We start from the raw sequence: 26870 nt of genomic DNA on the forward strand, positions 1-26870 counted from the left end.
ATTAAAAGACTTTACAAACAAGGCTACAAAAAATTGATATAACACCCCTCAACCATAGATGGAAAACTGAGTACAAAATAGGGGTTAGGTGTTGGGGTGGAGAGTGGAAACTGGAGGTCCATGGGATGGCCCCGAGTGATAGGGAGACATACGGGTATTTATAAACACGCCCCAGAGCTGAGCATAGACCCTGCTCCCAGCTCATGACATGGGGTCTGGCACACCAACAGTAAAAGCCTACTGGGGCTAGAGTGAAGAACTCCCAGAAGAGAGACGAGTTTGGAGCTCCAGTTAGGAGATTGGTTCTCTTGAGTCCATGAAATTAGTTCCTGGGATTAAAGGTGCTTTATTGGAAAGAATATATCCCAGCATATGGAAAAGAAATGTGTCCTGTGGAACCAACAGAGCTTCCAAGATTGAAAGGAGAAATATTGGTCCCAAGAAGTCTGATTTTGTCTTGAGAAGGCAGAAATCTCCCAGTAGCTGGAGGAAAATAAGACTTCTAATTGGGATCATTGTGGATCTGTGATCATCAAAGGCCCATGTCTCCCTCTTCTGGCCTCTCAGTAAACTGGTGGTTTGTGTGAGAGGAACAGGCAAATATGGATAGGGCAGGACCTCTTGGGTGTCTGAAGAGGCCGACATCTTGGGCCCTGGGATTTCAAACTCATGTGCTGTGAGCTGGTCTCAGGAGGTGGATGAGTTTCTTGCAGTGCCTGGCAGAGGAAGGTCGGGGACTTCCACTACTGTGAGGAGGTAGCGGGCCAGATGAAGAGAGGGAAGCTAATTTCTCACTGGCGTCCAAGGACACCAACACCTAGGAGTAGAACAGAAGGAAAGAACAAGCCACTTCAAACTACTCGAGGTAGCTTGCGCTCTGCCTTTGGCTGACCTGCCTAGCAAGTCTCTTCCTTTTTCTTTATCCCTGCTCTGTTGTCTGGTTGCTAATTCTGAAACATGAGAAGATTGCCATTCCCACAAGATCAAGGGGGCAATGCCTCACTCCCTCAAGAGCTAGCTGGGTAGACACCTATGCTCCTACTCCCTCATTACAGGTAAGAATGTAACATCTTTACTAAGCGACCAATCAAGGAAGCCTGATTATTTGTAATGTTACTGCAGCTATGGTTGGTGAGGAATCAAAGACAAGGTGTGGTTATATCCCCAGAATGGAAGTATGGAACGGGTCCTTGAAGAGCTTGGAAGAGGTCAAGGGGAATAGGAGGAAAAACTGGAGGCCAGGAGGGTCAAGGATATTGTTCTCTTTTGTGCTATAAAGGATTCATACTTTCTCCACAAAAAGAAAAGGAGAACCAGCAGTGGCAGTGACCCAGGGTTGAGATCTCTGCCCAGGTTAGCCCCGACTTCCATGCCCTAGGCTTCCCCCAAGCCCCAGATGCATCTTGCCTCTTCCCTCCCTCAGGGCAAGAGACTGGATAGAAGCCTTGAAGCATTTCCTCTTGACCCCCAGATTCTCCCTCCCCAGTGGCAGTCTGTGAGGTAATATGGCCAACAGGAGCTCAGGGTTTTGATTTCCGGGTCTCTGAGGACATACCTGATGGATACAGGGCTCCTGTCTGAGGCTTCGCAAGGCAATGAGGGCAGCTTCTCTCACAGTGGGCTGAGGATCTCCACATGCAGTTTCTAGGAGCCGGTGTGGCACTTGGCATCGCAACAGTTCCTCCCCTAACCCTTCAGAGCCCAGGTTGCCCAAAGCAGAGGCTGCATTACGCCTGGTCCCTGTCTGAGGATCACCTAGCAGCTGGGTTACCCTAGGCACTGCAGGCACTAGAGCTGGGGCCAGCGGCCCGGCCTGGTAAGCTGCATTTCCAACCGCAAAGCTGGCACTGCGGCGAACAGCAGGGTCCTTGTCCCTTAGCCCAGCCAGAAGCAAGCTTAGCAGTCCTGCCTGGCTCTGGAGGGCCCCCCGAAGGGCAGTGCTGTGGTGCAGCAAGTGGCCCAAGAGGCCATAGGCCCGGGCACGGACTGGATTCTCCGGGTGGCCCAGAAGGCAGCGCAGGGGCCAGTAGGACTCATCAGGCCCAGCTAAGAGGTCCTGCAGGAAAGGCAAGTGGGCAGGAGGCCAGACTCTGGCCGCATGGGCTAAGAGAGAGAGGATGTCAGAGGTCAGAAGGGGCTGGTCACCCAGCAAGGCGGCTGACAGGAAGGTGATGGTGTTAGGTGAAGCAGCCACAGCAGCTACAAACTGGTTGAGGGTGGTGGAGTCTGTGAGGGCCAGTCGAGTGAGAAGGCTGACAGGCAGCTCAGCCTGTGGCAGCAGGAGGTAGCGGCAACAGACCTGAGAGAATAAAAATGAGCAGATGAGAAAAGAGAAGGGTGTCCTTGAGCTCCAGGGGAAGGAGTCTTTTGGGACAAGAGGAGCCAAGCCCCAGGACAGAGCCCAAGAGGGAAGAGGAAGTCCTGAGTCCCATGGCCTCCATCCCCCAAACAGGAGGCCTGTTCAGCATGTCTCCCTCAGGCACTTCTAACCAAAGAAAAGAGGTGCCCAAAGGCGTGCTAGAAGTTCCCTTGTCACACAAGGATGGAACACTGCATATTTCTCATGCTTTTTCAATGTATTAGCTGGGTTTTGCTGACTTTTTTCTTTTTAAAATTTTTCTTTTAAAACATTATTTGCTACATGGGATGGCTCTCTGAGAAGGAGAAAGGATACTGCGAGGAATTTGGTAGATGTAAAAACAAGATATCAACACTGGTTTTTTTGGGTTTTTTTGTTTTGGTGAGACAATTGGGGTTAAGTGACTTGTCCAGGATCACACAGCTTGTGTCATATGTCTGAGGCCAGCTTTGAACTCAGGTCCTCCTGAATCCAGGGCCGGTGCTTTATCCACTGTGCCACCTAGCTGCCTCAACAATGTTTTTAAAAAAGATTATCAAGGAAATTCCTGGCCAATGCTCCCTTTGAACTTTGATCAATGCTTGGGGATGCAGAGCTGATGGGGAGCAGAAACCATGGACCAGCTCCCATCAGGGGTCTTCATTAAGGCCTGAGCACCAACACCAACTCCTCCTTGACCTCCCTGCCCTTTGCCAGGCCTGGTCAGACGCTATCTTTGGCCTTAAAAGGTGGGATTACAATAGGAAGCATGGAACCTATTATGAAAATAACTAGCAGTTGCTGCATATCCCCATGAGAGATTGCTAGAGTGATTGCCACCACCAGAAGCAGGCGAAATGACTGAAAATGATTTCTACAAGAGAGTTTTGAACTCTGAAGAAGGGGAATGCAGAAGTAAGCCAGTGCTGCCCCATGGTTGGTGAGGAGACACATTTTTGTTGGAACCAGCCCGCTGCCTGCCCCCCTCAGCCTTCCAATCGCCATCTTCCATAGCATATCTGCGCCCTGTCCACGCACCTGCAGCAGATGGGCTGGCACTTCGGAATCCCTGAGGTCTGCCAGGGTACTTAGAAGAATGTCAACATCCACGTCCATGGCAAAAGGGAAGCAGAGCAGTTGGCAGACTGGGAGCACCACAGTGGGAAGGAGCTCAGACCCACGTTGGCTGGGGAGTGAATATGGGGAAAACACTCTAGGTCTGCCTCTCTTCCCCACTACTTGGGACCATGTCCTAGCCGTTCCCAGACCACTGACTGGCTCCTTCCATCAGACTGCACCCCCTAAGGCTAGGGCTATGGTCCAGCCCCCACCCCCTCGCCTCCCCCATCTCCCGGGCGTCTGGCTCTCTTCTTTTCACAGCCTCGCTCTCGGCCCTTCCGTCGGCTCAATCCCAGACTCACGCCTGGCCTAGCTGCTGCAGGAAGGTGGGGGACAGCAGGTGCTTCAGGGTGGACATGAGGATGCTGCCATGCTGGATCAAGTGGGGCAGGCACAGGTGGGGCTCCTGGGTGAAGACTGCCAGGGCGAGGTTGAGTAGAGCAGTGATGCCTGGGAACACAAAGGGTGAAAGGGCGAGGAGGAAAATGGAATGACCCCACTGTCCGATGACTCCTGTGGCCAAGGGCTAGTCCTGGGCTCACAGGACCATAGTGCTGGTGCTGAAAGGGCCCTGAGAGGTCATTTAGTCCAACCCCCTGCTCATTGTACAGACATAACAGCCAGGGTGGGGAAGGGACTTGCTCAAGAGGGCCCAGAGAGCTCTTTCCATCACACTGAACTGCCTCCACTCCCTGAAAAACCAGGAAGACAATTCTACAGCAACTCTCTCTCTCTGTGTGTGCTTCAGCCACCCAGTCTTTTCCAACAACAGGAATAGCCTTTGCCTACCAAGCTATTCCAAGCAGCAAATAGGACCCATCAAAGGTCCCTGGATCTGGTGCTGGAAGGGATGTCAGAGGCGGTCAAAGCCAACCCCTTCATTTTACAGATAAGGAAACTGAATCCTGGGAGCACTAAGAGATTTGCTCAAGGTCACAGTCAGCCAACCCCAAACATCATCAAAGGAGGACCAAAGTGACCTTACGATGGGGAGGACACAAAGGATGGGACTGGGCAGGAAGCTAGGGAGGGCTAGGGCTATGTGGGTGTCAAAGGTTGGAAGTCAAAAGAGCTCACACCCCATCGACTTTGAACAAGTCAACGAATGAGACTCAAAAACTGGGAATTCTACCTTGGGGAGAGATGAGAGTCCATTCAGGCTCTGGGATGGGTTTGCTAGGCAGGGTCATCTCGTCCTCCGAGGTGGGTACCTCCTCAGACAGCCTCAGTGTCATGAAGAATCGGTGCCACAAAATGGTCCACAGTTCTGAGTTGGCCACATCCTGCACTATCTCAGCCCCACCCTGAGAGAGAAAGCATCCAGGTGATGGCTGGGCTTCAGTTGCCAAAACTCCCGGCTGTTCTTCCCGGCCCCTGATGTATAGGAAAAGGGCACCCTAAAAACCATCCCCTCTTCTTTATGGTATCAACATTGGCTCATTTCTCTAGCCTTCTCCACATCAACTCCTACAAGCCCTGACATTCATGTCTATCTGTGGAAAGAAGGGACTAGCTCTCTGGGGGAGGTGGGGGGGAGAGAAATAGATTTCCCTCTTATCCCTATTGGTTCTCAGTGGATGGAGCTGAGCTGGTGCTTCAGAAGTGCCATATCTCTGAGATGGAAGAGGAAAGGGAGCAGATATAGCAAGTTAAACAGAGGTAAAACTGAAATTCCTTGTGTCCCAGGCAGCAGAGCAGCCTAGCTCTCTCATGCCTATTTCCCACCTGTCCAGCTTGTACAGATACCTGGGTAATGAGCTGCAACAGAAGAAACAACAAGCCATCGTAGAATCCAGAACCCCCAGGTGGAGTACGACGCAACTGCAACAGAGAAGGAAAGGAAAGGTGTGGACAGGAACTATATACCCGCAGGGGCCTGTCCACCTCACTGGGAGCAGCAGGGGGAGGTGTTTGTCTGGTAGGCAGGTGGGCAGCCAGGAAAACTAGAGTGGGATATTTATTCCATCCTTGGTTCCACAGGAAACCTCACACTAGATATAATAAACACTTTCATTTTAAAAAAGTGATTCATTTGAACACAATAGATATTTCCCAACAAATGCCTAAAAAGTATTTTCCCCAAAAGTTTGTTAAATGTTAACAGAAAGAAAGCTTGTAGCCTATAGCTTGGTTGGCTTGGTGCTCACGCTGACCACTGTAGCCAATTATGTGCCTCTCAATGAGGCCCTTATTTATTTATACAGTGGGCATGTTGTCACTGACTAGCCAAAGCAAGGGTCACAATCAGAACCAATTGAGAAGAAATGAGATTACCCTCTGTAAAATCACAATAGTTTCAACCTAACCTATTCAAGGAACTATTGACTCATTAAAAAAGGGAGTGGGAAAAAGCAAAGATAATGACTTCTGTTATCACTATTTTCTACCAAAATTTAACTGATGGAAAGCAGTCATCATGAGAAGGCTAAAATGCTTGATTTCTTTTGGCCAAGAGGAGAAATGAGGCAGCTAGGTGCAGTGAAGTTTTTTTTTTTTTTTTTTTTTTTTTTTTTTTGTTTTGGTTTGGTTTTTTAGTGAGGCAATTGGGGTTAAGTGACTTGCCCAGGGTCACACAGCTAGTAAGTGTTAAGTGTCTGAGGCCAGATTTGAACCCAGGTACTCCTGACTCCAGGGCCGGTGCTCTATCCACTGCGCCACCTAGCTGCCCCGGTGCAGTGAAGTATTAACAGTGACTGCACAAGGTGAAGGGGAGGTGAGAAATCTTGGGAATGGAAAGAAAAGGAAAGGGGAAAGGCACTGAGACTGTTCAGCTTTGGGAAAGCCACAACGGGCTTGAGTGTGGGTTCTGAAGAGTTAACAGATAACGGTGACCATTCTCCATCTCCATGGGGAATAGAATGGGAGAGATGAAGATCCAACAGCAGAAACAGCAGTAACAGGGATCTTAGAGCCTGAGACAGGGAAAGAGACCCTGGCCATTCTGTTCCTCCAGAGATCATCCTTCTGCTTCTGGGCAACACCAGTTGGACAGCCGTGTGAGAGTATGTTATTTCAGGTGTGGCGGCATTTAGATCTATCCTAGTGAGCTCAAACATCAAAACAGTGTGGAATAAAGTCATAGCTTCCTCTGAGAACATCTTACCTCTGCAGGAGCAGACAAGGCATGTGCTGCTGCAGCAGTCCACTCCTTGGGCTGGAGATTGAAGACCACGCCCTGCTGGCTGAGTTGTGACAGCAGACCAGCTGCTGCACTCTAGGAAGGAGATGAAGGGGGTAAAGGGAGAATGAGAGACACTAGGGAGCAAGGAGGTGCAGTGGATAGAGTGTCAGACTCAGAAAAATGAGCTCAAATTTGGCCTCAGACACTTACTAGCTGTGTGACCTTGGACAAGTCCCTGAACCTCTGTCTGCCTCAATTTTCTGTAAAATGGGGATAATAATAGCCCCTACCTCACAGGGTTGTTATGAAGCTTATCTTTGCAAACCTTTAAGTGCTATATCCCATCTAATCCAGTCAAATAAACATTCATCAAGTGCCTACTATGTGCTACTGGAATCTGAATGGCTATGGGGTTAGAGGAGGAGAGAACCATGTCTAGATGTAGAGCAAGAGACTCTTCTCCAGAAACAGCTAAAACTGGGGTAGTTGTTCCACTTCTACAGTTTCGTGAGGAGAATGGAAGGAGCTAGATTAGACTCACCACAAGAGAGACAACAGGGGAATGGACAAAAAGAACAGCAAGCTCATTGCCTATCTTCTTCACCCTGGGAGAAGAGGAGACATAAAGGGTCATGAAAGGATTGCTGTGGATTAAGGAAGGGAGGAACCAGGACTTTGCCCTGGCCCCAATAAAACTCCCCATCAGCACTTCCTACTATTTTTTTTCTTAATATTCTTTTTTTTTTTCAATTCCAAATTTTCTTCTCTCCCTCCCTCTAGTCCCTCCCTCACCAACTGAGAAGGCAAGCAATGTGATACCCATTATATATGTGAAATCAGGCAAAATATATTTCCATATTAGCCATGGTGCAAAAAACAAACAAAAAAAACTATAAAAAGTAAGAAACATAAAGAAAGTAAAAAAAGTCTGCTTTAATCAGTTCTCTCTCTGGAAGCAGATAGCATTTTTCATCCTGGGTTCTTTAGAATTGTTTTGATTAGCATAGCTGAGTCATTCACAGTTGACATTGGTCAATATTGCTGTCACTGTATACAATGTTCTGGTTCTGCTAATTTCACTTTGTATCAGTTCATGTAAGTCTTCCCAGATTTTTCTGAAACCATCCTGCTCATCATTTTTTATACTATGATAGTATTTCATCACAATAATATACTACAACTTTGGCGCAGCTAGGTGGCGCAGTGTATAAAGCACCGGCCCTGGATTCAGAAGGACCTGAGTTCAAATCCAATTTCAGACACTTGACACTTACTAGCTGTGTGATCCTGGGCAAGTGACTTAACCCTCATTGCCCCACAAAAAAAGGAAATAAAGGGGAAAATATATACTACAACTTGTTTAACCATTCCCCAATTGATAGGCATCTCCTCAATTTCCAATTTTCACCACAAAAAGAGTACCTATAAATATTTTTGTACACATGGGTCCTTTCCCCTTTTTTTATGATCTCTTTGGGATATAAGCCTAGTAGTGGTATTGCTGGATCAAAAGGTATGTGTAATTTTATTGCCCTTTGGGCATAGTTCCAAATTGTTTTCCAGAATGGTCAGGCTATTCACAACTCCACCAACAATAACGTCCCTATTTTTCTATAACCCTCCAGCATTTGTCATTTTCCTTTTCTCTCATGTTAGCCAATCTGATAGGTGTGAGGTAGTACCTCAGAGTTGTTTTAATTTATAATTCTCTAATTATTAGTGATTTAGAGCATTTTCATGTGACTATTAATAGCTTTGATTTCTTCTTCTGAAAATTACTTGTTCATACCACTTATCAACTGGGGAATGGCTCTTGTTTTTATAAATTTAGCTTGGTTCCTCATATATGTGAGAATGTCAACTTCTTTTTTTTTAATGTAATATATTAGCAACAAACATTTATTTTATTTTCCAGTTACATGTAAAGATAGTTTTCAACATTCATTTTCATAAGATTTAGAGTTCCAAATTTTTCTCCCTCCCTCCCTTTCCTTCTGCCCTCCACAAGATTGCAACCAGGTTATATATGTATAATCCATAAGTGTTCTTTTTTATCAGTTCTTTCTATGGGGGTGCATAGTAAGCTTCCTCATTAGTTCCTTCGGATTGTCTTGGATCATTGCATTGCTGAAAGTAGTTAAGTCATTCATAATTTCTCATTGAACAATACTGCTGTCACTATGCACAATGTCCTCCCAGGTCTGCTCACTTCACTATACATTGATGTTCATTAGTCTTTCCAGGTTTTTCGGGGGTCATCCTATTTGTCATTTCCTGTAGCACAAGACCATTCCACTACAATCATATAGCACAGCTTTTTCCATCATTCCTCAATTGATGGACATTCCCTTGATTCTCAATTCTTAGCCTCTACCAAGAGTTACCACAAATATTTTTTGTACATTTTCCCCCCCTTTTCTCTTCTTCATAGAACATCAACTTCTAAGACCAAGCTGATAGGTGGTAGAGCCACTCCATTCATACTATGGAACAGAAGCACTGGCACTCTCTGTTCCATGCCCTTCTCATTCTCCGGGGACAAAGAGTCCTTCTCATAAACCCCATAAACCCCTGGGCAGGAGGGTCTCCGTGGTTAAACTCCACAGGGTTATACTTACCCAGGAGGTAAGACTTGAAGTCGCAGGACCAGGAGGGAAAGGAGGTGAAGTGTAGCTTCAGCAGCCTCTTCCGGATCCATTACATCTACCTGCAAAAAAAAAAAAAAATCAGGAACTCAGGACAACCTCCTAAGTCAAGATGCCCGGGCTCCCAAGGAGGCACCAGGACTTTGGTGTCTTCCCACATTGGTGCTACCTACCTTACCCTGTACCAGCAAGAGTAGTGACTCTAAGACCAAGGGCTCTTGGTCTAAACGCCTACAGAGATTGTCACTGACATGACAGCAGGCATACAGCACCTGGGGAGATACGCAGAGAAGCTTATTGTACAAAAGGGAGGGTGCTCACGCCCAAGAACCAGCCAGTACTGCCCTCTTCCACCCTGTTCCATCTTCCGGGCTCCCGGGACTGGCTCCACAGCTGGTAGTATGGAATATGTTGGGAACTAGGCTGTAGGGTTTGGGGGAGGGTTGGAGGAAGAGAGGAATTCTTAAGGTCCAACAGGCATGTCTGTTTAGGAACGATTTTATAACAGGATTTCTTCAAGGATCTGTTTTTCATAGGGGTCTCAGGTGGTATTGTAGTGGAAATTTTCCGTGGTAGAATGTGGCCAATACCTTGAGCAGGTGCAAGGAAAGAGTGGGATGCTGCAGACTGGAGAAGAGGTACGGCCGAAGCTGACTGCTGTCTTCTGTCAGCTGATCTGCCAAATGTCGGGAGACCTGAAGGTGAGATTGCCTCCCTTAGCCCAAGCTCCAGACCTTACGTCCGCGGGCACACTCACCTGGATCCACACCTGCTCTTAGCCTCCCATACGGCAGCGCCCTTTTGCCCTCCCCCAGAAACAGGGGACCAAAACCAAGAACCCAGCCAAGGCTGGGCCTTGGGGAAGTTGTCACTGACAAGAAGGGAGGGGGGAAGCCCAGCATGGAGCAGGGGCTCTGAAGCCCCAGGGAAACAACTCAGTTGGGACCTCTACATCCCTATAGGGGATCAGTTTCAAGTCTTACAGGATGGGAGATTTATCACTGAACTCTGGCCATCTCGAATCCCCTTTCTTAGCCAGTCAAAGATAACCAGGCTGGGTGGAATCCTGATGAATCACAGTCACACATCCCACAAATGACTCCATAGCAAAGGCATTAAGTGAGCAGTGTTAAGGAGGCCTGATGGCCCAGTCCAAGTTCAGTGGGGGAGGTCAGTGCCAGAACCCTTGGGGATTTGGACCAGGGAGTTGAGTCTTTGGGACCCAACGTGAGGAGTTGGTCCGATAGGGAGGGAAAGTGACAACCAAAGCTCATACCTGCTCCTTGGACTCCCAGCAGCCAGGCAGCCCCACTGGGAGAGTGCAGATGGCAGCAAGTGCTGTAGCAAAGGCCCTGGGCAGATCTTCATCCTGTTCCCTCAGTGGCTGGCTGACTTGTGGGGCACCTTCAAAAGTCAGAAAAGAGAGTATAGTATGGAGGAGCTGGCACACTCATCTTCCAGAAACAGAGTCTGAGAAACATGGTAGAAGGAGGGAGCTGAACGGAAAAGGTGGACGTCCCCCACTCCCTCTGGTCACCTGGTGGGGTGTGAAGAGGGAGTTGTGGGACTGCCATTCCATGGAGGAGGCCGTCCAGCACAGGCCTGTGTGTGGTCAGGAGGCTCGAGTAGAAGGACTTGGAGATGGTAAGGCCGCTGCCGTCCATGGTCTTACACAAATCAGTGAAACACTGGAAGAAAGGAGAGTTGGTGTAGTTTTAAAAGCGTCCCATTTCAAGTAGCAGGTCAATACCTGGTATCACTGACCCAAACCACAAACAGCTGTGTGTGGGAATCCCAAGGCTGGGGACTTCCTGCCCAGGGACGATAGGTGCTAACAACTGGAAGCCCAGAGCAGGAGTCCTACTGCAGACATCCCATACTGAGCCTGGGGCCTTCAACACCTGCCCCTGAGACAAAAGAGCTGGGTTTGGTTGGGGTGAAGAAAAGTTGTTTATAGTGGGAAAATGGAATGAATATTGAAAAGCTCAAATCGTTTGTTTTCTTATGTTTTGTTTTGGTTTTTTTGGTGGGGCAATGGGGGTTAAGTGACTTGCCCAAGGTCACACAGCTAGTAAGTGTCAAGTGTCTGAGGCTGGATTTGAACTCAGGTTCTCCTGAATCCAAGGCCATTGCTTTATCCACTGCACCAACTAGCTGTCCCATTTGTTTTCTTATGAATAAAGGCCACAGACAGCAAACTATTGAGGCTCTCACTTGATTCCTGTTTCAAGTTTACAGCAAGAGAATTTAGGTTTGGGGTTAGACATGAAGAATTTTACTTTCTGGCACGGGATTTAGACAAGGAAGCCCTTCTTTGTGATCTTTAAGAAGAAGAAGGCTAGCTTTCTGGCTAGGATCACTGGAATAAAGAACTAGCTGGAGGACAGAAAATCATTATGAAGTATCTTCCACTAGAAGGATTTGGGGTTGGATCCTATATAGCCAGAGACGATCAGAGCTGAGAAAAACCTCAAAGAAGAGGATGGGGCAGGAGAGCAGAAAATGTTAATAAGCCAGGGCTGGGGGCAAGATTACCATCAAACCATCCCTCCGCAGGGTCTGCTCAGCATCATCAGGCTGGGCCAGCAGCTTCCCCAAAAGGTTCAGGAAAATGTTGGCTGCCTCCTGAAATACCTGGAGGCTAAGAAAGAAGCCTCTGTGAGCTGAAGGCAGCATCCATCCTCATCCTGAGGACACCGAAGGCTCTGACCCTGTACCTTCCACACATTTCTCTCAAGCTACTGCAAATTGGTTTCCCAGGATTCCCTAATAAGGAATTTGAAAAGACAATCCCTCTAATGCTACAGGTAGTTGTGGGGGGTACCTGGAATCACCCCCCCCCTCAGGACACATTAGTGTATCCTCTTGCCCCGAACACAATAAGAGTTCACATATAGCTTCAAGGTTTGCAAAGTGCTTTACAATTATTATCTCATTCGATCCTCACAACTACCCCAGGAGGTAAATGACATTATTGTTTTTTGGGGTTTTGGTGAGGCAACTGGGGTTAAGTGACTTGCCTAAGGTCACACACCTAGGTCAAGTGTCTGAGGTTGGATTTGAACTCAGGGTAGATGCCATTATTATCCCCATTTTACAGAGAAGGAAACTGAGGCAGACAGAGGTGCAGTGGCTTGCCCATGACCACACAGCGAGGAAGTGTCTAAGGCGGAACTTGAACTCAGGTCTTCCTGACTGCAGGCCCAGAGCTCTGATCAATCTGGCACCATCTAGCTTTGTAGCTCTTGGAAATCTCCAGGTGCTGTGACCTCCTCAGTACTGACTGGGGTTTGCAAAGGTCTGGCCAAAAGTCAGGAGTCTGTGTCTCTGGACTTTGGATTTCCAGCTGGAATCTCAGAGACGCCCCCCACCAGAGCCCTGAGCATTCTATCCATCCTCTCTCCTGAAGTTCCAGCGTCCCTGGGAGGGAGGGGCAGGGCAGGGCAGGGCAGGGCAGCGGGCTGAAGGCGCACTGAGAATCCAGAGGAAGTTCTACATTTCTGGCTCCTTCATCCCTGTACCTTCAACCTACCTGTCACCCGTCTGGCTCCTCTCCAGGTTGAAGCTGCTGGCAAAGTAGGCCTGGATTGTGGCCACCAGGTCTCTCAAGAAAGCTCCACACCAGGGCTGCTGCCAGGGAAGACAGGGATTAAAGTAGAGACAGAGCAGGAAGAAACTGACAGACAGACCTGGGAGGGGAGGACAGCGAGAGGAAGAGAGAGCAGTCCCACGGGATTGTGGGTGAAAAGCTGCAGGACCTTGCCCAAGGTCACAGAGTGAGTACCAGAGAGGAGAGTTAAGCCCATGGCCTCTGTGCTCTTTTCCATCCCCTACCTCACTCGGCCAAAGACAGGATGGGGGAGAAAAGGGAACATGGGCAGAGCAAGAGGATGGCAGGGAGAGAGAGGCCCAGGCGAGGAAGGGCTGGGCCACGGGCACACTTAGGGGAAGGGGCTTGGGAGCAGAGGGCTCTGGGCAGCTGCGGGGTCTGCTATGAGAGCAGGTCTTCACCTGCTGGATGTTAACACTACTCTGGCTGTGTCTGAGAAGGTTCAGCAGGAGGCCTGGCAGCCCGGCCTCCCGGCAGAAGGAGTAGAGCAGGGCTGAGTCGCTGCAGGTGGTCAGGAGGCTTCTCACGACGCGGAGGGCGGGAAGCAGGCGGTAAGCCCCATCTAGTATGCCCTCTAGGACCTAGGGGATGTTGGGGAAGAGCAGCCATTAGCAGAGTGTTAACACTCCCTAATAAAAGGACCCAGAGCACCCTGGGGTGGGTCGTGGGGGAAGGGGGACAGACCAGGGAGGTCCTCATGTCCTTCTGACCTCAGACCCTTGAACCCTTGCACGGAGCCCGAGGGTTGTGCCAGGTGGGGGATCCCATTCACACTCTCCCTCCTGCCCTTCCCCGCTCCTTCCCTTCCATCCCTTGCCGCTTCTTCTGTATCCTCTGCGGCCCCACCCTGGCCCATCCCCTTCTTGCTGGCCTGCTCATCACCTGACCGCCAGCCCCATGCAGCTGGTTCTGGACCCGCTGGCAGAAGTCGGGGTTGCAAAGCAGGGTGAGGGGGGCTTTCAGCTGGAAATCCGCAGGTGCTGTGGGCTCCAGCAGGTGCTGCCACTCGTTATCACTGTCTGGCTCCTGGCCCAGGGAGAAGGAAGGGGGAATGATGGGGCTTGGGAGCGCCACACGGGAACGCCACGGGCAAGGGGTTAGGCACCAGCATCTCACCTCAGTCTCCAAGGTCACGGCATTTGTGGTTTCCTCAGCTTCTTGCTTTAGTTCTGGGAACTCCTGATCATATTCCTGGGTGATCTGGGTCTCCCTGTCGGGGAAGATGCTGAAGGAATTGAGTTCCAGTTCTGGGAGGCCGAGGACACACGAACCGTCCCCTCCCCCAAAGCCCCACACAGGAGGTAGGAAAGGCCACATAAGGCTATGTAGGTGGAAGTGACTTCTTGTTAAGATCTGATCCAGAAAAGAAATGATAAGCCAGTGGAAGAGGCTCCCTTGAGCATGGCCCTGTCTGATCAAGCCTTCTCTAGCATCTTGCTTCTAGGGCTTCCATGGCTCTAGTTAATCTTAGGATGGAGATCATTTTCACCCTCTCAGTTGGGAATCCTGAGCCATAAGGCCTGCCTTCCCAAGGCAGTGCTTCCTCTGACCAGGGCCAAGACTGCTGTGGCTGCTCCCGGCCACTTCCCCAGTGTGTGGCTGCACATGCCTCCTTACCGGGCAGGAGGGGGAAGCTCACTGGCTTCCCAGGCTGCCCACTTGTTCTTCTCTTCTGGGGAAGGGGCTCTAGATGAGAGGTCAGGATCCTGAGAAGCAGCTCTCAGTCTGGGCAACAGGGCTACAACAGGAACCGCCTTGCTTGCTCTGTCTACTTGCTCGAGGGAAGCTCCAGGGTCTAGACGTTTCTATGGGCGTTGGAAACAGATTGGAGAGACCTGGTCACCACAGGATAACCTGGATCTTGTCCTAAGACTTCTCCAAAGTCTAGAAAGTCTTGTTCCTCCTCCAGTTTCCTCTCTGGCCCTCTCCAACACAAATTTTCTTCCTAACCAAGAAAAAGACCTGGGCTTCCCCTCTGTCCCAAATACCTTCTGCCTAGCCTCCTCAGCCATGCGCTTCCGGGCTTGGCGCAAAATACGGGACTGACCAGACCTGGGGGCCAGCCAGTGTGCCTGTTCTTCCTTTAGAACCTGAAGCTCTGGGGGCAGACGGCTGGTGAATGGCGTTCCCAGATCAGAAGCCATTGGTTCAGAGGTCACTGCAGGGGGAAGAGTTGGAGAGAATGCCACGTTGGAATTAAGGAGAGCAAAATGGTGACTAAAGCCACAGTCCAAAAAGGTTTCAGGGGGACAAGGGAAGAAAGCTTGGTACAAAAAGGAAGGGCTCCCTTCCAACTCGGAGACTCTGGGATGGTTTGAGTGATGGAATCCAGGGAACAGGGGTCAAAGGAGACCCTGGAGCGGGACCAGCACTCACCGGTAACTCGGCCAGCAATGAACGGATGGTACAGGAGTTCAGGCCAGGCCAGCCGCTGACGAGGATCCTTGGTGAGCAGGCCCTGCAGGAAACTCTGCGGGGGGGGGGGGGGGGCAGTGCTCTATCCCTCTTCTCTTCTGCCTTCAGCATCCCTCTCCCCAAACCGAGACTACCCCATCATCTCCTCCCCTTTGATTCCTAGAATTTCTGGTTTCCACCTTTCTTTGTTCCTGGCCACTCTCCCCCCACCTCTACCATCTGCTTGGGCTGTTTCACGTCTGACTTAGACTTGTTTTGTATGTATGTGTTTCACTCCAACTATACATGCCCTATACATCCATCTCTATATACCCAAGTGCACTGAACAAAGGGATGGCTCAATAAACACTAGGCTGATTATTTCCTCAGAAGCTGAGTTGGTCTTCAATAAGCCTTCTTTGTTTTCAGAAGCCTGAAGAGCCCACGCTGCTCCCAGGCCTTAGGAAGCCGGGGTCTTGACTAGTGTCTGTGCATATGTAGGTTGTCTTCCTTGTTGGAATGTGAGCTCCTTGAGGGCAGGGGGGTTTCTCGTCTGTCTCTGTTTCCCCGGTACCTAGCACCCATTACCTGACATAGTCAGCACTTGATACATTCTCAACGATCAGTTGATTGATTGCAAAAAATGAGGGGGAGAAATTTCAACACCACTGGCACCTCCAACAGCTTGGATAAAGGACATCCATTACAGTGCATCCATTCCTACCTTCAATTAATTAGTATGCAATCCTAGACTTTAGAGTCCTTTGACTTTAGAGTCAAAGGAAAATGTCAGAGGCTGAAGCCAGGGCTAAAGTGGCCAAAGTGTAGGGGACAGCACCCTGATTCCCCAGTCGTGCTGAAAACTCAGCCCTAGGATAGGAGCAGAGAAACCATCTCTCAGATGGTAACAGCCCTCAGAACGGCACCTGCAGTTCATGTCCATCTTCAACAATTCATCAACAGCCAATGATTTTTTTTCCCAAATTCCGCCCTAAGCCCAGAAAAGGGAAACTGAGTTCCAGAAAAGGGAGCTGGGAAAAAGGAGGGAAATAGATTTCTAGGAAAAGACGCTCTGTCCCTTTGCCTTAGCTTCCCCCTCCCCACTCTGTGCTGTCCATATTCCCCACCTTAAAGCACTGGCTTATCGTTGGGGGCCATCTCACTGGGTCCTTTAAGATGAGGCTAACGAGCTGGAAGATGCTGGTAGTGTAGAAAGGTGGTGTGCCCACAGCCAGTTCATAAAGAATGCAGCCCACTGACCACAGGTCAGCAGTGTGGTCATATGGGCGCTCCTCCACCAGCTCTGGGGACATGTACAGTGGTGTACCTTTGATGGATGTCAACACCATCGTATTGGTACTCATGGCACGGGCAAAACTGGAAGAGAGAGAGTGGGGAAAGGGGAAGGGAAGGGGATTAATGGCATAAGGTGAGAAGTTATACAAGAAAAGTCAAATCTAATGTCATAACTATCCATCATAAACTGAACCAAGACAATATCTCTAACCCTAACCCTAGTCCTTTTTCACTCTCATTCAGCCAAATTGTTCCCCCAGCTTAGCTAGAGAATCTCTCTCGATTTGGCTCTCTAAGGTCCAGAAGATTCCCTTCTCCCACCACCCCAGTCCTGAAACTAGCTCCTCAAATCAAACCCTTTATCTAGTCTAGCCTTGCCATTCACTGAGGACCTTGTCTCCCTCCCCCAGAGTAGCAATGGTGCCTGGGATTCCCACCCAAAGTCACAGAGCTTGATGCCACCACCCTTGGCTAGAAGAATATTCTGGGGCTTCATGTCACGATGCAGGATACGGTGGGAGTGCAGATAATATAGGGCCGATACCAACTGAGCTGCAATGGCCTGAACCTGAGGAACCAATCAGTCAGGAAGAAGGAAAGAAACGAGAAAAGGAAAGAAGCCAATCTGAGGCTGGCCACTCTGAGCAACCCTAATGCTATTCCCAAGGGCTGTGCTGAGGGGTTCCTTTCCCAGCTTCCTCAAACCTTTATTTTCCAATACCCTCGATATTCCCTCATTCCCCAAGAGCCCAGCTCTGCTAAGATCCCTTACTTCATGGGTCCCCAGGACAGATTCACAAAGCCAGACCACAGAGAAACCCAGGAATTACAATGGTTAATGATGGAGACTTGGGCAAGTCATAATCCTAGTAACCTGGAGGTGACAGGGTAGGTAGGAACCCCACCTGACTCTTCCCTCTCAATCTCCAGACCAGTCCCTCTCTAAGGTTACTTAAGATACTATAACTCCTTTCAACACTCCAACTATGAAATTCTCCCAACTCTGTAGTCCTAACCAGTAGGGAGGCTAGGCAGGAGAGAAGGATATTAACTAATCATGGATACCTGATCCTCAGGTAGCTTCCCATCATCTTCTAGGATCTGAAAGAGCTCCCCTTCAGCATAGTCTGTTACTACTACAACCTACAGGGAGAATGTGAATGCGGGTTTAATTCAAGTCATCTGGAGATGGGAACATTCTCTCCTTTGCCAGATCCTGGGACCCCTATGGCAAGGTTTAGAGGTGGGGAAAGGACTAACCTTCACTCACCTCTTTGTCAGTTTCAAAGCTGTCAAGCATCTGCACAATGTTGGGGTGCCTCAGGCCCCGCATAATTTCAATTTCCCGCTGTAGGTTCCTCAGCTCCTTTTCTGAGCGCCCCAACTTTGGAATGAACTTCAGGGCCACCACCTTCGCAATGCAAGGGGAGAAGGGAAGGAGAAAGAGAAAACAGGCTGGCATCTCTTTCTTCCCTCCATCTCTGACTTTCGCTAAAACTCTCAGGATAAAGAATTCTCCAATTTAGGACAAGGACCCAACAAGAAGAGATGCTAAGAGACCCTTAGGTGATCCAGGCCAAACTCTGATTCTACATTTTCCGTCTTTTTCCTTTTGTGGTGGCCTGGAACCCTTCAGAAAACATTCTCTCTCTTCAAATCCGGCCTCAGACACTTAACACTTACTAGCTGTGTGACCCTGGACCAGTCACTTAACCCTCATTACCCCAAAAAACCAAGAAACAAAAACCAAAAAAACTTAACAAGAAAACATTCCCTCTCTCTTAAGTACCTGGGCGCTATATTTTTTCCGACCCTTGTACACTCTTCCAAAGGAGCCCTCGCCAATCATTTCTAGCACATGGTATTTCTCCATCATCAAGGCTCCAAGATCTCTGAGTCTGGAGGAGGAAGAGCCGATCAAACTCTGTAGCACCTGTGGCAAATTCACATACTTTGGAGTCTTTGGCGGGGGGGGGGAAGGGGGCGTAAGACAGCACAAAATTCAAATGAGAAGAAATTGGGGGGGGTGCGTCAGCCATATTTCCTCTCTTACCTCTGTCCCCACTTCTCCTGACCGTGACCCCAGACAGGCCATTCAGGCCTGTTCCCTGACCTGACCCCCAACCCCAAGACCCTTCCTCCTTAGCCTCATTACTAAGTTTGATCCTTGATCGTCACCTGACCCTGAACCCAGAGCTCACCAGCCCTGTCCCTGCCTCCCACCCTCCTGACTTCAGCCTCAGACCCTAGCCTCAAGAGCCAGCCTGACCCTTGACCCCCTACTGTGTCGGCCCGCCCTGACCCCTGAATCCTTCCCAGACCTCCCCCCACCCCCAACCTCTCCAGCCCTGAAACAAAATACATGGGGGACCCCGGGCCTCACCAGCCCCTCAACCACCCCCAGCCTTGGAGCTTAAACTCCCCAGGCTGCGGGACCCGGGACGGGCTCCGCCCCCGCCCCCAACAGCCCCCCCCCCCCCGGTTGCCTGACCGAGTTAGTCCGCAGCACCGGCAGGCGGCCTCCCCGAGGGGCCCTTTCCCCTCCCTCTCCCTCCCTCCGAGGCGGGCGGAGGCGCCCGGGCCTGGGCGACGCGGAGGGAGGGCTTAATGGCCCGCTCCATGGAGGCACTTCTGCGGGCAGCTCCGAACCGTCGCCCCGCAGCCTCAGGCCCCACCGAGGACCCCGGCGTCTACGGTCGCCTAGTAACGGCGGCGGGCCGCCGGCCCCTCGGCCTCTCCGCCTCCTGGCCTACGGGAAGGCACTTCCGGTTCCGGCGCAGGCAGCAGGAGGAGATGGCGGCGGCCGCGGCAGCAGCCGGGGAGGAGGACTGGTAACTGCCGGGGACGCGGGACCTGGCTGGCGGTCGCCCCCGGCCTGGGGCGGGGCGGGCCCACGGCCGCCTCCTGGAGGCCCGGGGAGGGTTTGGGGGGTCGCGGAACTCGAAGGCGGGAGCACCCCGGGGTCTGGCGGCCGAGCCGGCCCACGCCTCCAGCCTCGTCCGACTGGGCGTCCGCCTCCTATTGGCCCCGAGCCCCGCGGGAGCCGGCCAGGCCCCCCCGCGACCCCCGCCGAGCGCCTGCTCCTCCGCCCCGACGACTTCCTGCAGCCGCGGGGCCCAGGGCCGGCCCACGGCCAGGGGGGCTCCCGGCGCGTCCAGGAGATGCAAAGCTCAGGGGGCCCCCAGCCAGGGCAGAGGACTAGGCGGGGCTTTGGCATCCCCCACTCCCACCCTTGCACCGTGTTTCATGTTGGTAGGCATTGACGTTCTCGGGGATGCCAGCATCCCCAAAGCCAAGCAATGGGGCTTAGTCATGGGTCCAGCATGGGTGGAGTTGGTGGCACATCGCAACTAATCACTGGTGATCCTGCTGCTATTATTAAATGACCCTGCCTTGTGAAGTTTGGGGCCTGAACCACAGCCAGCCAGAAGTAGGGCCATACCTGCACCTAAGGGGTTTTGCTAACCAATTATCCCCTCCCCCTCTTTTTTTTTTTTTTTTTGGAGGAGTGATACAAAAAAAAAGCCTGTGACATTTTTGAACAACCAGAGAAAAAGGTCAAAACTCAGGCTTCTGTGTAGTTTCTTGGGTAACCGGTAATTATATAGGTGACTCTAATGCTACTGACCAGCATTCATGCATCTGGTTTAGAGCAATGGTGAGGTGGTAGAATCACAGACTTAGAGCTAGAAGCCATGTAATCCAACCCTCTCACACACACAAAAAAATAAGTTTGCTTACCCAGGGTTACCCAAATGGTAAGTGACAGAGCTGAGATTTAAACCTATGGCCTCTCAACCCAAAGACACACTAAAGGACTAAAAGGTTTGGGTGTCTGAAGATGTGGATTCTCATGTTAATTTTGCCACTTATCAACTGTGAGACCTTGGGCAAGTACAATTTTTTTTAGACCTTTACTGCTTCATTCATAAGATGAAAGAGTTGGATTTTGAAGCCCCTTCATGCTCCAAAATTCTGTTTCCTCTCTTCTTGAAGTAGGTATAGAAAAGGAATGACTGGGGACCTAAGAGATGTGTTGGAACTACTGTTTTCTTAAAACAGCAAGTTCTTTCTTGTAGGGCATCAGTCTTTCTTGGGCCCTGATTAGGTCCCTCTTTGGGCAAAGGAGGGTTTCCTAATGTTTTCCCATTTTCAGGAAACTTACAGAAAGACAGCAACAAATGTGATTTTTCTGTATAGTTGTAAAAAATCCCCAAGCCTGTGATTGCCATGAGAAACGATCCCCAACTTGTGGAAAAGGAAGACTGAAGATGGCCTAGAACCTTAAACCAGTTCTTCCTAACCAACCTCACTCTCCAGTACAGTCTAGAACATGCATCCTTCCTCATGGGGTGACAGTAAAAGGAGGGATGTGGTACATAAGCCATCTCTTTCCCTAGGGTTCTACCCTCTGAAGTGGAGGTGCTGGAGTCTATCTACCTGGATGAATTACAGGTGGTTCAAGGAAATGGAAGGTTAGTATCCAACTGGGACTGAGAGGGACTTCTGATAGCAATAAGGGCATGACCATCATCTAGTCCTGAGAAATTGTGAGAAGTGAAGAACAGGTTCCTCTCAAGGAATGGAGGGTTATACCTTTAACTTAACATAGGACAGATTCCCTCTTCATTCCTCTAGGAAGGGAATTCTCAAGTCGCCCCACCCCTCACCCCCCAGTTCCTACTCAGTCCCATCTTGGTTCATCACAGTGACCACCCACAGGTCTTCACCATGGGAGATCTGCATCACTCTGCACCCTGCCACAGCTGAAGACCAGGATTCACAATTTGTCTGCTTTACCTTGGTGTTGCTGGTCCCTGCACAGGTGAGATGCTTATTGGGTGACCACAAAGGGAGGAGAAATGCTAGGGTGGGGAGAGAGGGTGCCCCATCCTGATCTGGGATCTCTTTTGCAGTATCCCAATGAGGTGCCTAAGATCTCTATCCGGAACCCCCGTGGGCTCTCAGATGAACAGATCCACAAGTAAGTGTTGCATTGGCCAGCATAGGGTATAGGTAGGGCACAGTTTACATAGGTTAAGGAAACCTTGGGGAACCAACATAGGGTATCTCTTTTTCAAGAAGTGGAAAGGAACTATCTTAACATTGGCATTGGGTTCTCCTTCCCAGGATCTCACAGGCACTGAGTTGTGTGGCTGAGGCTGGACTGGGCACTGCTGTACTCTATGAACTCATTGAGGTGAGCTGGGCCCTAGGGAGACCTCCTTTGTGTCCTACCAGAGCAGCTTTTAGCCATGAGTCCAGAGACATTCATTTTTCCTAAAGTCATTTTCAACCCTTTCCCTCCCTTTGGCTAAGACTCCTCCAAATCAATAAGGGTCCTGTTTTAAAAGCTCGCCAAAGGTGGAGGTTCTACAGACTTCTTCACTTGTTTACTCTGATATCTTGAAAGCTGACGAGTCTAAAAGAATTTTTTTTTTTTTATCTAGCATGGTGCTTCCTTCATTTCCTATTTTTTTCTCAATGGTGAGAGAAAAGTAGTTGAACATATGGATTATCTGTATGTCTGAGACTCAGTTTAAGATAGTGTAAACACCGGAGCTATGTAAGAGATAGAAAGGAAACAGAAAACAGTCTCTATAGTCAAAACTTACTTTCTCATCAAGCATACAGAACATCCATAAAGCAGTACCTCCATTTGCTTAGCATTTCGATGTTTACAAGGTTCTTCTCTCACAAGAAGAGGGGGAGGGAAAGAGAGGTTACCTTTCCTGTAGACCACACTGTCTCATACTGTACTTTACCACAACACTTGCTTGAAGACCATACCTCTTTATAATTACACTCTGTTGTTGTTTTTTAATATTTCAGTTCTAGCTATATTCCATGGGTAGAAAACCAAGATCGCTTTAGAATCCCAACCCGAGAGGTATGGATTGTAGGGAGTAATTAGGGTGAATAAATTAGGCTTCTACTTCCCTCCTGTGTCGAGACTTTATAATGTGGCTTTTCTGCTTTGAAATTCAAGACCGTTAAGTACATCTATATAAATGGGGATAATCATACTTTTGTACTACCTACCTTATGGGAATTTGGGGAAGATCAAAAAAGTTAATGCGTGTGAAAATGCTTTCTAACCATAAAGCACCAATATAAATAGGAGCTATTATTTTGAGTTATCTGCTTCAGGATTAACCATCCTTCTTGCACAGTCCCCGAAGTCCAGACTCGGCAGTGGAATAGACTAACCCTACAAGGGCAGCAGTGATACTAAGCAGAGAAATTGTCAGCTGGCATTAGTCACAAAAGCTTCTTGGGGGAAGGACAGGTTTCAAAGCAGGTAGAGAACACAGATTGGTCATGAGACAGGCAAGGCACTGGTATGATGTGCTTGTATCTAGAACATTCAAGAGCTGAGGAAGCCAAAGCATCTTCCTCAAAGTAGATGTCACAAAAATTCATGTATGAAAACTTGTGCACTCACAGACAGAAGAGTCCCTCTGGCCTTTGCTCAGAACCTGTTCCCCTTATAGAAACAACTTTAACAAGCTTGATTACCATAGATTAGAAGCACAAATTAAAGGGAGCGACGACCACGGGCAGATCCCCTGACAGCAATGGGAAGGGACAGCCTAAATCTGTCAGTAAGAGGGGGGAAAAAACCAGAACCGGCAAGAAAACCCCAAATCACAGCAGTCTTGGAATTATTTGTTATTAGGACCTGAGGGCTTCACTAGAATACACCTTGGCACAGTAATTAATATGACAACTAGCAAGACATTTGTCTTATAAGTCTAAGAAGAGAGAAGTATAAAATGCATTTTAGAAAGTTTTTAATCCTAAATGATATTTTTAAAAGATAAAATGATGCTTAAAATCCTTGTTCCCTGGGGGTTTCAGATGGCTGAGGCTTTGCCCTAAGCAGTGACTGCCTATAGGTGGCAAGTATATGAATAACAGAAATGGAGAGTCTATCCAGGGTAGAGCTCCCTAAATGGAAGACTGCTGGAGAATACCCCCTCAGCCCAGCCTTTGACCGGACCATGGGGCTCATGAGCAAGCTAAGTGTTTCTCCCCTCTCCCCCACCTGTCTCTCTTTCTAGAAGGGGAAGGAGATCCTCACAGACAACAATATTCCACATGGCCAGTGTGTCATCTGTCTCTATGGCTTCCAGGTCAGTGCTCCTAGGAAGTGGGTGCCAGGGAGGAAGAAAGGGAAATACGGAAACGCTGGCCCAGACAGCTGGTGGACTTCCTTTCTTCCTCAGGAAAAGGAAGCTTTCACTAAGACCCCCTGTTACCACTACTTCCACTGCCACTGCCTTGCTCGCTATATCCAGCACATGGAGCAAGAACTGTTGGCTCAGAAAGAGGAACAGCAGCAACATCCAGGTTCTCCAGTCGAGCAGGTATACTGCATTGGGGCGTGTTCCCTTGTTACCAGATGTAGCCGTCCCCTTTCTGAGTTCTTCCCTCCCCTGAGCAAACACCATACTCATTCTCCCTAAGCCCTGGCCCCAGGACCCTAGTTTCAGAAAGGGCCCACTGCTTCTGGACCCCCTCTAGGGGCACACTGGGATATGGGCATGGTTCCAGTTTTTACAAAACCTACATTTCCAAAGCATGCCTCTTCCCTTTTGTTTCTCTTCCCAGTTATCCCTGATAGCAAAAGGGGCAGGAAACAGTTTAGTAAAATTGATACATATTGGAAAAAATAGGACATCTCTAGTGCTCCACACTCAAAGAAAAGAGAAAGGCACCATCTATAACTTTTCTTTGGGGACAGATTTTTCACCAGCCATTTTGTCTGGCAGGGTGTTGGTGTCCAGTGTCCAGTCTGCAGAGAACTCCTGGTATATGACCTCGACACACTACAGGCAGCTCCCCCACCTCAGCATCCTCTGGTAAGAGGGTCCTCTGTACTTTTTTTTTTTTTTGGTTATACATTACAATCATGTTAAACACATTTCCACATTAATCAGAACAAAACAAAACATAAAAAATAAACAAGAACAATAACAAAAAAGCAATAACAAAAGTAAAAATAGCATGCTTCAATCTGCATTCAGAATCCTTCGTTTTTTCTGAATGTGGAGAGCATTTTCCACAATAAGTCTTTTGGCATTGTCTTGGATCATTGCACTGCTGAGAAAAACCAAGTCCATAACAGTTGATCATCACAAAACATTGATACTATGTACAACATTCTCTTGGTTCTGCTCATTTCACTCAGCATCAATTCATGTAAGTCTTTCTAGTTTTTTCTGAAACCCATCTGCTTATCATTTCTTAAAGCACCAATACTGTTCCATTACATTCATATACCACAACTTGTTCAGCCATTCCTCAGTTGATGGGCATCCCCTCAATTTCCAATCCTTTGCTACCACAAAGAGAGCTGACATAAATATTTTTGTACATGTGGATCCTTTTCCTTTTTCCATGATCTCTTTGGGATACAGACCTAGTAGTGGTATTGCTGGATCAAAGGGTGTGCAGTTTTACTTGTTAACTTTTTTTTGTTTTGTTTTTTTGGTGAGGCAATTGGGGTTAAGTGACTTGCCATGGGTCACATAACTAGTAAGTGTCAAATGTCTGAGGCCGGATTTGAATTCAGGTACTTCTGACTCCAGGGCCGGTGCTCTATCCAGTGCGCCACCTAGCCGCCCCAGGTGTGCAGTTTTAAAGCCTTTTGGTCATGGTTCCAAATTGCTCTCCAGAATGAATGGTTGGATCAGTTAACAGCTCCACCAACAGTGCATTTGTGTCCCAGTTTTCCCACGTCTTCTCCAACATTTCTCATTCTCCATTTTTGTCATACCAGCCAATTGGATGAGTATGAGGTGGTATCTCAGAGTAGTTTTAATTTGCATTTCTCTAATCTGAAGTGATTGAGAACATTTTTTCATATGGCTGTATAGTTTTAATTTCATCATCTGAAAACTGCCTATTCATACCCTTTGACCATTTCTCAGTTGAGCCCCGAGTATTCTAGAATTAGGAGCAAAGGCTTAAACTCATTGAGGGATTTCCAAAAAGCGGGAAGGATGACTAGAAATGGTTTCTCCAAAATGGTGCTTCATCTGAGGTTGAAGATTCCACCACTGCCGGGTGGGGGAGAAGCAGGAGTCAGTTTCCCCTCTCTTCCTACAGGAGCCGTACCAGCCGGATGCGGAGAGCTTGAGGCAGCAGGAGGAGCGCCGGCGGCTCTATGAGAGGCAGCAGCAGCGGGGGGGCATCATAGATCCGGAAGCTGAACGGAACCGGTACTTCATCAGCCTCCAACAGGTGAGGAGGCTGGCCCCTAGGCCCCTCCCCCTCCCCCCTGGGGTGCATAACCATGGGCTGCTATGCTGTGACAGGGAGGGGTGATGCTGAAGCTGGACACTGTCCTTGAGGACCCTGTCCTCACTCCATTCCACTTTGCTTTTTCTAGCCTTCCCCCGTGGAACCTGAGGTAGCCCTGGATGCCTCCAAGGGATCTCAGCCACCAGGTGCCCCTGCCACAGCCTTACCCACCCCCCAAGACAGCCTGCCCGCTGCCCCTCAGCACACAAGAGAAAGGATCTCAGGGGCTGGGCCAAGCCAGCAGGGGCCGAATGAGCTCCAGAGAGCTGAAAGAGACACCTCCAGGGCATGCCGGACCCCTGGGCAGCAGTCAGAGCAGAGAGACCTGCGGGGAAGTGGGAACTCTGCCCCCAAAGGCTCCAGTTGTACACAAGAACTGCCTCCTCCTGAAGGGCCATTCAAAGAGCCCACGGACCTGAAGCCGGAGCCTCAGAGTCAAAGGGTTGAAGGCCCCACTAAGGAGAAGGGGGCTGGCGGCTGGCAGGGGGCCCCAAACCGCAGGAACTGGGAATGTGGTCGCTGGGAACGTTCCAAAGGCCGGCCGCCTGGCTCTTCTTACCCCCGCCTGCCTCGAGGTCGGGGAGCTTACCGGCCCAGTGCTCGGAGGGAACCTCCTGGCCTGGAACCAGAGGAGGGTTCCTAGCACGAATGTGGGGGGACAGGGAAGAATGGGTGGGAGGGAAGCAATAAAGAGTATTGGCCCAGCTCAGCCAACTCTCTGCTCGCTGGTGCCTCTGGAAAGAAAGGGGCTAGTCTAGGAGCTCTCTCCGCCAAATTGGTGATGGAAGGAAGATGCCTTGGAATGTTCAGCAAAGTTGGCGGGTTAATTCCATAATCTTTCTGTATTTGTATGGAAGTTGTGAGGGCCGTGAATGCTAGAAAAAGGAATGCACCCCTAAACTTGTTCTGTTTCCTCAACTGTGACTGTTTCTATAGGACCTCAGGGTAAGTGGGAATCCCAACAACTTGGCTCCTCCCTACCTTTTCTCTCCCCTTTTCCCCATTCTTAAATACTAGCAGGAAAATCAATCAGAAGAG

General features: G+C 49.4%; 2 protein-coding genes across 8 annotated transcripts; one reads left to right on the forward strand and one right to left on the reverse strand.

The window, feature by feature from the left end:
- STK36 (serine/threonine kinase 36) lies at nt 1-19153 on the reverse strand. Of its 7 annotated transcripts, none has more exons than XM_043992905.1 (27): nt 19015-19153; nt 18313-18421; nt 17794-17934; nt 17589-17666; nt 16961-17091; nt 16355-16604; nt 15210-15303; nt 14822-14991; nt 14451-14638; nt 13950-14043; nt 13716-13859; nt 13235-13414; nt 12756-12853; nt 11759-11864; nt 10761-10911; nt 10500-10627; nt 9814-9918; nt 9397-9495; nt 9197-9285; nt 7120-7183; nt 6561-6671; nt 5204-5278; nt 4590-4761; nt 3760-3907; nt 3377-3524; nt 1556-2299; nt 1-817 (listed from the first exon to the last, which is right to left on the reverse strand). In XM_043992905.1, the coding sequence occupies exons 2-27, from the start codon at nt 18397-18399 to the stop codon at nt 668-670; spliced, it is 3945 nt and encodes a 1314-aa protein (XP_043848840.1). In that variant the 5' UTR covers nt 18400-18421; nt 19015-19153; the 3' UTR covers nt 1-667. The 7 variants fall into 7 exon arrangements, with proteins under 7 accessions (XP_043848840.1, XP_043848843.1, XP_043848839.1 ...); XM_043992908.1 differs by having other exon boundaries at nt 18313-18483; nt 19015-19133; XM_043992904.1 differs by having other exon boundaries at nt 18313-18456; nt 19015-19036.
- Nucleotides 19131-26861, forward strand: RNF25 (ring finger protein 25). The gene is made up of 10 exons (XM_043992910.1): nt 19131-19354; nt 20924-20998; nt 21246-21348; nt 21440-21507; nt 21654-21723; nt 23588-23659; nt 23753-23893; nt 24299-24388; nt 25638-25772; nt 25921-26861. The coding sequence occupies exons 1-10, from the start codon at nt 19131-19133 to the stop codon at nt 26473-26475; spliced, it is 1533 nt and encodes a 510-aa protein (XP_043848845.1). The 3' UTR covers nt 26476-26861.
- Nucleotides 26862-26870: the final 9 nt, after the last annotated feature.

The sequence above is a fragment of the Dromiciops gliroides genome, chromosome 3, assembly GCF_019393635.1.
Source record: "Dromiciops gliroides isolate mDroGli1 chromosome 3, mDroGli1.pri, whole genome shotgun sequence".
NCBI lineage: Eukaryota > Metazoa > Chordata > Mammalia > Microbiotheria > Microbiotheriidae > Dromiciops > Dromiciops gliroides.